We start from the raw sequence: 11,650 nt of genomic DNA, 5'->3' as shown, positions 1-11,650 counted from the left end.
TGCATCGGCATCAAAGGCCCTACCCTTCTTCAACCTGATGAAGAAGGGAATAGCGTTTGAATGGACTCCTACGTGCGAAGAGGCATTCAACCACTTCAAAGAAATCCTAGCAGTACCCCCTGTACTCGGGAAGCCCAGAGCCGGAGAACCACTCTACCTATACCTAGCCATAACAGAAGCCGCGCTTGCAGCGGTGTTGGTGCGAGAAGAAGGAAAGGCCCAGCAACCGATCTACTTCTTGAGTAGAGCACTGCAAGGGGCAGAACTTAGGTACAGCAAACTGGAGAAACTGGCACTAGCGCTCTTGACCTCTTCCTGCAGGCTACGACAATACTTCCAAGGTCATCAGGTGGTCGTGAGAACGGATAAGGGGATCCTTCAGGTGCTCCAAAAACCTGATTTTGCAGGAAGGATGATGACTTGGGCCATCGAGCTATCCCAATACGATCTGAGCTACGAACCCCGACACGCGATTAAGGCTCAAGCAATGGCGGACTTCCTAGTGGAAGTAACCGGAACTGAGGACACGGGCACACGGTGGAAGCTCCATGTGGACGGAGCTTCCAACCAGACGTCCGGAGGCGCCGGGATCATCCTAGAAAGCCCGGCCGGAGTTATTTACGAACAATCGGTTAAGTTCGACTTTCCCGTATTGAACAACCAAGCAGAATACGAAGCCCTTCTGGGGGGCTTGGTTCTAGCTCGGGAAGTCGGGGCCACAAGGTTGGAAGTATGTAGCGACTTGCAGGTCGTCACCGCGCAAGTAAATGGAAGCTACCAAGCCAGAGACTCGCTGCTGCAAAAATACTTGGAAAGTAGGGGTGTTCAAAACCGATCCAGACCGAACTAAACCGACCAACCGAACTAAAAAACCGAAAACCGAACAAACCGAAAACAAAAAAAACCGAAAAAACATATTTTGCTGTTTTTGTTGCGGTTCGGTTCGGTTTTTGGTTCTGATATTGAAAACCTCAACCGAACCGAACCGAACTGAAAAGATAAAAAACCCTAAAAAAAACCAAGCCCATCCCCCACCCCACCCCCAAATGCACGTAACCTAGCCTACCCCAGCAATCCCCAAGCCCCACCCCCAAAAAAGAACGTAACCTAGCCGCTCTCTCCCTAGGTCTCAGCACAACCTCGCTCTCTGCACCTCTCAGCACCGGCGAGGGTCTGTTCCTCCCACCACCTCGCCGCGCCGCCGACCTTCCTCGCAGCGTCGCCCTTCCACTCCACCCTTACCCCCTTACCCCCACACCCCACCCCCAAACGAACGTGACCTAACCTAACCTCCTTACCCCCACACCCTACCCCCAAACGAAATCTAGCCAGTAGCCACTCTCTTCTCACACTCTCGCTCTCTGCACTCTCGAGGCCTGCGGCGAACCCACCTAGCGCCGGCGAGACCGTTCCACCCACCACCTTGCAGCGCTTCCGAACTTTCCTCCCACTGCTCCCAGGACCTCCTCGTGGATAGAGCACAATGAAGTCCCAACCCCAGCCAGCAGTGAGCAGCCCAGCACCACCCTCGCACCCAGCAGTAGCACAGCACCACCCACTCCCTAGCACAGCACCACGCCACCACCCAGCAGTGTTTCTGGCCACCCACAACTTAGCACCTCCCACCCAGCCACCGATTCAAGTCAGATATGGAGCCGGAGCCACCAAGTCAGGTATGTAATTTGACTAATTTCTATTTTGAATTACTGAAAGTGCTTCTGTTTGTATTGTTGGTAGCTTGGTATTGTTGGAAAAATAATATAAACTGCTTTTGGTTATTATTAGTTTTTTGGGAGAATAATATAAAATAAAAAGAAACTTTTGAAGTGATTTAGTATGAAATCAGATTTAAAATTAGCAATGTTCTGAAAACCAGACCGGACCGGCCGATCGAACCGGTCCAACCGTGAACCGGTAGCTCAAACGGTTCGGGTTACTAACAGAAACCGCTATTTTAAAAACCGGATATGAACCGCTGAACCGGCCGAGAATTGGCCGGTCAGACCAAACCAGAACCCGGCCGGTTTATAAGAAACGACCCCGTTTTCTTCCTTCGTTGAAAGAAAAGGAATTGCACGCGTTTGTCCCCCCACCCCTTCCTTTCTCCAACTCTTTCCTTCAGCAAATGCCCTAGCTCCACCAAAGAAAGCAAACCCTAGCCTCCACCAATCTTGTTGCCGTCTGTCGGAGTGAGAAACTGCTGCTGCCGCCTCTGTTGCACTCAAGAACATCCATCTTCGTGCTATCGGCGTTCGCTACTTCGATCTCACCAACCCCTGTTCGCTCTCCATCCCCTGTTCGCTCTCACGAATCGCTTGGTCGCCGTCGTCCGCGCGCTCAACAGCTCTCCGTCGTCCGTCGAAGGTCAATACTCACTGCTAGTGGCTTGTTCTTCGTGTTTTTTTTATTGTCTGTTCAGAAATCAAACCCTCTTCGTGCTTGTTCATCGATGGTCAGTGATAGTCGTTTTTAGTGTTTTTGTTTTCATTTCTTGATGATTATTAAGTGATGCGTTGCTGTTTTCTTTTTTTACTTTGTGCTTGAGATTGAATGCTTTGTTAGTGCTTAGTGCTTGTTCTTAGTTGATTGGCTTTGCTCACTACTCTGGCTTGTTCTGGCCTGCTCTTGATTGATTAACTCTGTTACTGGCTTATTGATTAATGATAAATTGCTACTGATAAGCTGTTACTGTTTTGTTAGGGATAAATTGTTACTGTTACTGCTTTTGTTATGTTTGTTGCTTAATGGTAAAATGGAAATCAAATCAAATGTTGTTTGTTGCTGAATGATAATTTTTATTGCTGAATGCTGTTGGTAGTATTAATTTTGTGCTGCTATTAATTTTCTGGTTTTCAGAACCTTGATACAGAAACATGAAGACGATGAAGAGGGCTACTGGTGTTTTAGTGTTTTGCGCTTTTGCTGCTTTGTAATTGTTGACTGGCTGAATGCTGTAGCAAATTGTTAACTGGCTGAATGCTGTTTTGCACTTTTCACTTTTACACTTGTGTTCCATCATTTTCAATTTTATAATTTGTGATTATTGATGTTGGGTACTGGGGTATACCTTAGGGTGATGAACTATTCTTCTAAGTTTTGTTTCATTGGTATTTCTTGATATCAATGATTGAGTTATTCAAGTTGCTTCCTCTAATTCTTATAGGGTTTACTTGTATAACCCCTAACAAATGGGACAGTGGTAAATTAATTATGAAAACAAGGATGTATTCTCATCAATTAGAAAAGTTCTTCTTGGTCAAACTTTGCCTCCCTATGTATCCTTTTGGATGGTAACATGTGTCATCTTCAATGCTTTTTAATTCTTCGTAACCTGTTCTAAATCTTTGTTTCTTTTGAAGGTGTTCTCCAAACTGAAAGAAGGAAGGTTTCCCGGAGAAATAGAGTTGAAAAATCTGATTACCAAAAAGATGGCTAATTCTAGACTTGCAGATGGTGTGCCAGAATTGTGGCCATAGGTCATCTACATTTTGTTAAAGTTAGAATACAGAGCACAAATGATGGAACTGAACCTGCCTCTGCTTTGTAAAGTAGAGGTTGGTGTATAGATATCATAGGAATATTATGTTACAATGTCTTTAGTTGTTTAAAAATTAGAATGTGAACTCTATACTGAAATGACTAAGTAATGCTTTTATTACTATTTAGTCTTTAGTTGTTTAATATTTAGATATGCTTTTAATTTATTACTATTTAACTTTTGAGTTTGGATTTTGATAAGATCATATGGTATTTGGTTGATGATATTTTATGTAGTGTCTTAAATTTTGAAGATATTTTAAAACTTATATTAGACTATAATTATATTTTAGAATGTGTATTTATAATTTATTTATTATTTCTATTCTAAAACGGTTTTTCCGGTTGAACCATCAGTTGGACCGGTTAGACCAGTGAACCAGTAAACCAGTGACTAGAGCGGTTTGATGACCGGTCCGGTTTTCTGAACCTTGGAAATTAGATTTGAAGCAGATTTGAAGAATTAAATTTGGAGCAGATTTGAAATCAGTGTATTGTTGCTGATTGCTGGTTGAATTACTTTTGATGAATTACTTTATTGTTGGTATTATTGCTGGTTGCTGGTTTTGTTGCTTATTGTTGCTGCCTTGCTGGTTTTTAATTTATTTGTTGTTGTGTTTTTGCTGGTTTTTAATTTATTTGTTGTTGTTGACAAGTATGTAGCTTTCAGGATCTTTATCTCCTTTAGTATGAAATCAGATTTGAAATCAGATAAACTGGTTTTGGATCTTGATAGGAAGATATTGAAATTAGATTTGAAATCAGTGTATTGTTGCCGATTGCTGGTTGAATTACTTTTGATGAATTACTTTGTTGTTGGTATTATTGCTGGTTGCTGGTTTTGTTGCTGATTGTTGCTGGTTTTTAATTTATTTGTTGTTGTGTTTTTGCTGGTTTTTAATTTATTTGTTGTTGTTGACAAGTATGGAGCTTTCAGGATCTTTATCTCCTTTTGTTGCCAATATGACAGCTCTGACTAATATGTAAGTGCTTAACTCTAAATCTCAGTTCATTGACTCTGATATTTACAAGTTCTAATTGGAAAACCATTGCTTTTTTGTAGCTGGCTAGGGAATAACAGTTTGTCAGAGCACATTTCTGACCTAGGTTCACTAACACTGTTAGAAATATTGTAAGTAACTCATTTTGTATGCAATTCCATGATCTAAATGTTTGAAATCAAAGAACTTTGATCTATTCATGCCATGAAGCTCACTATTTGGATATTATTATTGTATATAAAGGCACTTGGAAGACAATCAATTCGACGGAGAGATTCCTTCATCCCTAGGGAACATAAGCACTTTGCATAAAGTGTAAACTCTGTCCTCTTTATACAAGAGAATTAAACTGGTTTTTTGTGGTGTTTCTTGAATCCTGAGTAGATATTTAAGTCAGCCCTGTACAACTACGTTGTTTACATGAGTGTGGCCCAAAAATAGTACAATTTATTTGAATTCCTTTTGCCGATAAATTAATTGGATCAAGACTTTGTTACCTAATGTGTATTTGTGTTTGTCGATTTCAATTTTATGACTTTGTGACATAGCTTGGCAGTATTTTTTTTGAATTGATTGAAAAACCGAACAAACCGAACCAAACCAAACCGATTTTAATTGGTTTGGTTTGGTTCAGATGGTCTTGAGAAAAAAACCGAACAAAACTGAACCGCAGTTTAATTAAACGATTGGATCGGATGGCTTTTCTCTCAAAAACCAAACCAAACCGCACCGCGAACACCCCTATTGGAAAGGGTCAAAGAGCTGAGCAAACAATTTGAGGAGGTCACGGTCCAACACGTCCCAAGAGAAAGGAACACACGGGCAGACCTCCTATCCAAGCTGGCAAGCACGAAACCTGGAACCGGCAACCGCTCCCTCATTCAAGGCATCACGAAAGAGCCCGCAGTCGCTCTACACCTGACCAAGATGAGCCCCTCTTGGATGGACCTCATCACTGATTTCTTAAAAAATGGAAAACTCTCTGGGGATGGAAAGGAAGCCAAAGCGTTGAGAAGGGAGGCTGCCAAGTACACAGTCATACAGGACCAACTATTCAAAAAGGGACTCAGCCAACCTTTGCTGAAGTGCCTACACCCCGACCAGACGGACTACGTGCTCAGAGAAGTCCATGAGGGATGCTGCGGCCACCATATCGGGGGCAAAGCCCTAGCAAGGAAGATCATCCGAGCTGGATATTACTGGCCGTCAATGATGAATGACTCCAGAGAATTCGTGAAAAAATGCGCCAAGTGTCAACAGAACGCCAACTTCCACAGGGCGCCAGCTTCCGAGCTGAGCCTACTGACGTCCTCCCGACCTTTCGCACAATGGGGAGTCGACCTCTTGGGCCCTTCCCGGTTGGCCCAGGGCAAGTCAAGTACCTCATAGTTGCCATCGACTACTACACCAAATGGATAGAGGCTGAACCGTTGGCCAGCATATCCTCATCCAATTGTAGAAAGTTCATGTGGAGGCAGGTGATAACCCGGTTCGGCATCCCGAAAATCATCATTTCAGATAACGGGACACAGTTCACTGACAAGAAGTTTGTAGAGTTTCTCACCGGCTTGGGGATAAAACAGAAGTTCTCCTCGGTTGAACATCCTCAGACAAATGGACAAGTGGAGTCCGCAAATAAAGTCATCCTGCTAGGCCTCAAGAAGCGTTTAGATAGCAAAAAAGGCGCATGGGCTGACGAGCTCGCCTCGGTCCTCTGGTCCTACCGAACAACCGAGCAAAGCTCCACAGGGAAAACCTCCTTTCGCCTAACATACGGGGTCGACGCGGTAATACCTGTGGAGATTGGCGAACCGAGCCCGCGACTACTTCTGACGGGAGTAGAAGAAGCGGTGGAGAAAGACCTGGTGGACGAGGCCAAAGAGATGGCCCACTTGTCGGAGGTAGCACTGAAACAATGAATAGCCCTACATTACAATACCAAGGTCCTCAGAAGGAAGTTTGAGGAAAGAGACCTCGTCCTGCGACGAAACGACGTCGGGCTACCAACCCCAGGAGAAGGAAAGCTGGCGGCAAACTGGGAAGGTCCCTACAGAATCAGAGAAGTGCTTGGCAAAGGCGCCTACAAATTGGAGAGACTCGACGGCAAAAAAAATCCCGAGAACATGGAATGCAGGTAACCTGAGGAGATTCTATTCTTAGCTTGGGTACACCGGTTAAGCGGTCTGACGAGCTAGATAACCTTTTAATTTCCAGTGATTTACTTTTATTAAGCACCTACTATGTTCATAAACCTGTTTAGCTAACAATTAATGTTTACTTGTCTAAATTCTCCCATCTACCATTCCCCAATATGTATCCCACGCCATCGCGTTCTTCAACGGCAACCCGGGACTGATCACCTCGGGAGCCAATTGAATCATAGCCATAACAAACGGCCGCGATAATAAGACCAAAACGGTTTTAACCAAGTTACCAACACAAACGGCAAAACGGACACAAGCAATAAGTTCACACCGAAAAAACGGTAACAAAACAAAAGTACTACTAAACAGGATAAAGGCGATAATTATAAGCCGACCAGGCGACCACTTAAGTATAACGAAAGAAAACGGTCTCAACAAGTGTTCTACAAATCCACATAAAAGCAAGTTACAAGAGTTCACTTTCGGGGCATGTCAACAATCTTGCCGTCCTGAATTGTTTTGAAGACCCCAATAGCCTACGTGTCGAAGTCTGGGACCACGATCTTCACCTGGGCCTTGAGAGCCTCTTCGGTCATAAAGATCGCGTTCTTTCCCTGCTCCCTGACCGCCCTATGTTTCCTTTTCAACTCTTCGACCTCAGCTCGCGCAGCCTCAGTCAACGAGACGACCGTGTCACGCTCCTTCTCCATAGCGACCACCCGATCTTGCGCGGCGTTAAGCTGGCTCTCTAGAGTCATCTCCCGCTCGGTTAAATGGGAGACGGTGGCATCGGAGACTTTCATTTTTTTCTTCAAAGGACGCAGCCTTCTCCTCGGCATCCTTGCGCCCCTTCTCGGCGGCGGACAGTTGTTCCTGAAGCGTTTCGACCTGGGCCTTGAATTCGTTGTTGGCCTGGGCAGCAGTATCGAGCTTCCTTCGCAATGCCTGCATGCCCAACAACTCAAACTCGGCCTTCCAAGCTATCACCGCTCCGCGGAGAAGAGTGCTTTACATCCACCTCGCCTGCCTCGCGAGTTCAGTACTGAGAAAGTGATCCTCCGTACCGGGAATCAGCTGATTGTTAATAAAGGCCCCAGCGTCGAAATTCCTCTCCATCACAGTGAGAGTTCCTTCCGGGTTGGAGGATGCCATTTGCCTCTTAGGGGTAGGGACAAGCTTCAGATCATCATACTCCCGATGGGTAGAGGACGACTGCCCAATACCGGCCGTCTCCTCGTGAATAGGGGAAGACTGCATCCCGGCAGAATTCTTGTCGGACATCTTAGTGTCCCGAGGCGAAGGTACAGCTTGATCCTTCTTTCCCTCGGTAGGGTTTTCCAGCTTCCCGAGAACCTTCTCGTCAGCCTTCTCCTCGTCGCTATCCTCCAAGAAGGTCCTGACCAAACTTTCGAGCCCGGTTACCAAAGCAGACATCTCCACTGCAACAGACAAACAAATACGTCAGTCGTGAAGTTGGCGATAACAAATTAAAAGATAAACAACACAAAAGTAAGACAAAATAGCTCACAAATATAATTTTTGGTGACCTCCCGTTCACCCATAAGGAGGTGGGGGTTCACGGGGTTCTTTCCAAAGACCGCCCACAACACGTCGGCAATTCTCTTATTTATGGCGGACATCCTCTTATAGGTCACCTTAATGAAGGTGTTGGACCCCGCCCCGAAGCTCCAATACGTCGGGATGAGGCGTTCCCCCTCCAACGACAACCAAAAGGGATGACGACCTTTGACGGGATGAACCTTGAAATACTTGTCCTTGAACCCATGATAAGAGTCCTCGAACAAGCCAAATATCCTCCGACCCTGAGCAGATCGGAAAGATAAGAACCCTTTCCTCACTTTCCCCTCCTTGGAAGGGTTGGTAAGGTTGAAGAAAAAGAGAAAGACGTCCACAGACACCGGCAGCTCGAGATATTCACACACCATCTCGAAACAGTGGATAGAAGCCCAACTGTTCGGATGAAGTTGCGACGGTGACACGGATATCCGATTAAGAAGCGCCATCTGGAAGTCGGAGAACGGTATGCGAACGCCCACCTGGGTGAACATGGCTTTGTAAAACTAAATCCAGTCGGCAACCCGGGGGGAGTGAAAATTAATCTCATACAGCCGTTTGTTGGGGGGCAGGAACGAAGACGTCATAATTGGCCTCCTCGTCTGTCCCCCCCCCCCCCCCCACATAGATACTCGGCTTGCCGGAACTCCGTCAACTCCTCCTCGTCCATCTGATTTGGCGAGTCCTTCACATCCTTAGTCACCCAGGCATAGGGATCGTAATTCGCAGCAGAAGGAGAAGCCCGGGAAACGATGTGAGGCATACCTACAGTAGGGGTACCACTCCATTAGTCTATGAGGTCGGGAGTCCAGAAAAAGCCCAGAAACTATGTTCATCCTATTCAGCAGTTAAGGTCAAGCATGGCTAAAAGTCATCCATCATGCAAGCTACCTAAAAACCTACCCTGGAATGGTACCCCTCCCCTAACGCATCTACTTGACACTAATGAGCCATCTACCAACAAGAATCAAGCAACAAACATACAACAATGAAGCAGAAAAGAGAAAGGATCAAGGATTACCTGAATTGGTTGCGAAAATCGAGAAGGAAGAAGGAAAGATGCACGAGAATGCCAGAACGACGCTCTGAGATTTTTTGAGTAAAAAAGAGGGAGATAGCAGGGAGATAGTAGGAGCAAGAGTGAAAAGGGAAAAATCAGAGTAAAACTGTTTAAAACTGCCACCCAGGAAGCGCGAAAGACCTGGGGGCAAAATAGTCTTTGCACACAGGGTTTTCTAGCCCATTATGAGCATTAAATACCCCGCGCGAAGAACGAGGCGACAAGCGGTCGTTCCAACAATGAACAGACACGCGCGCAAGAGGCACGTTCCCCCCACGGACGGCCGACCTGGCAACAACGTACAAAAGGAGAGATGACATGCCATCAACGATCCTCACGGTCGTTACCGGCGCGTCGGGGGCACTGTTACGGCCTGGCCCAAACTGCTAGCGGGCCGGCCCGACCCGGATGGTCGGGTAGGAGACGCTCTGTCGCCGACCCGGACACGCGTCCCTGACAGCTACACTACAGCTGTGAGGAGAGAGCATCAGGGAAGGTGGGCCTGTCCTTGATGGGCCCACCTCTGACATGGTATATATAGGGAAGGTCATGTCCTTTCCCCAAGGTACGTCACATACCACTCAATTTCTACTCGCCTGCACACTTCACTGACTTGAGCGTCGGAGTGTCTTTGCAGGTGACACCCCCTACTACATTCGAAGAACTCGGGACCTCGCCTACCCTCAGCCTGAAGACGTGCGACCAGACGCTTTCCCCTTCCTCGATCAGGATATCAACCCAACCCGTCCGGTATCCGACCTACCGAACAATTTTAAAAGTGATTCTTTTTTTATCGGTCATCTTAATCGGTTCATCTTTTATAATAAATTAATTGATATGTTTATCAAATTATAAATTAATAGTTGACTTAAAACATTGAAAATTAATATTTAAATCATTGTATATGTTTTTACTTTTTACCTTTTTATAATGTATCCTCGAATAAAAATATTCTAACGAATAAGACGTATTTTTTTTGTGAGATTTTTTAAATAATATGATATATAATTAAAAAGAATTAATTATTATTGAATTTCATAAAATATATATTTCACTATTTTAATTTAAAAATAATTAATTCTTCACTTTGTTACTTTACCAACTTTTCCCTTTAGAAAATTTTGATTCTAAAAAATATTTTTACACCTAATCCATTCACTAAAAAAATTGACCCATTAATATCTTATAAAGCATGATAGTTGCTAACATTTTTATTATAAAAGAATTAGCTAAAATTAATTTATCTTTTTTTTTATTAGAGGGTTATATTCGTCATTTTATGGGGAGTTACAAGACAAAAAAATTTATTGATAACTTAATCGCGCAAAAAAACATTAAAGTTCCAAAAAAGGCTAATTTTTTTGGTTATGGAGGAGGGGCATGTATTGTGTCGGGTTATGGAATGATGGGGTGCTACACCGAAATGTGGGACAGCTTTTGGCTTAGTTTTGGTAGGAAGAAATCGGATCCTCCGAATTCTTTGTTTTGAAAATTTTGTAAGCAAATCGGAGGGTCTGTTTTGCGTGTAGTATACGAAATTCACCTAGAACAAATCGGACCGTGCGATATGTCCTCACCAAAACGGATGGTCCGTTTTCTTTGTTGGGTTTTTTTTATTTGGTTATACTAGTCCCTGGGTCCGATTTGTGCTTATGAGAAATTTTTTTTAATTTACAAGAAATCGGAGAGTCTAAGTTCCTATCAACAACTCGCAGGATCCAATTACTGTGTCCCTAACACCACAGCCCGATAAAACTTCCCTCCTCTCCATATCCGCGTTCTACACTAACGTTGCCTTCATAATAAAATTAATTTGCGTCCAAAAAAGTACATGGCATATCAGATAATTTTTTTTTGAATGATGTGAGAAATATAAGGATTTTCTTGACATTTTTGGGAGAGTAATATTCCAACAGAAGTTTTCGTTTAGAAACCAGAATGAATAGAGATTATTAAACTAAAAATTTCTGTAAATATTTCGTAGTCTGCGATCTTATTGTTTCAAATAATTACAATGACCATATATATTTTTTTCCCTTCTAAAATGATACTTTTTTCAATTTTTTTCCCATAGAACATTATATTCTTTTAGCTGAAGTATTGAAATAAAAATATTTTTTGTTGTAATAAAAATAAACGAGATAGATGTCTATTTTTTATGAGATTTAAACTCAGTTTATCAAGAGTGATTGCATTTAATATAGTTAAAAAGAGTGTCCTTCGTATGTATATAAATAGTGAAAGAAAGCTCAGAAATAATACACCAATAATAAATATTCCTCTTTCTTTTTCTTTACTATAATACTCTTATCTTTTTTTATACACTAATAATA

General features: G+C 43.5%; 1 protein-coding gene across 1 annotated transcript; it reads left to right on the top strand.

The window, feature by feature from the left end:
• Positions 1-5,465: 5,465 nt before the first annotated feature.
• LOC107611478 (uncharacterized) lies at positions 5,466-6,457 on the top strand. Its single transcript, XM_016313397.2, has 2 exons — positions 5,466-5,771; positions 6,017-6,457. Exons 1-2 carry the CDS (start codon positions 5,466-5,468, stop codon positions 6,455-6,457), a joined length of 747 nt encoding a protein of 248 aa, XP_016168883.2.
• The last annotated feature ends 5,193 nt before the right edge of the window (positions 6,458-11,650 follow it).

The sequence above is a fragment of the Arachis ipaensis genome, chromosome B8 (genome assembly GCF_059453495.1).
Source record: "Arachis ipaensis isolate K30076 ecotype BB chromosome B8, ASM5945349v1, whole genome shotgun sequence".
Classification (NCBI taxonomy): domain Eukaryota; kingdom Viridiplantae; phylum Streptophyta; class Magnoliopsida; order Fabales; family Fabaceae; genus Arachis; species Arachis ipaensis.
This window is presented reverse-complemented; position numbering and strand designations above follow the sequence as displayed.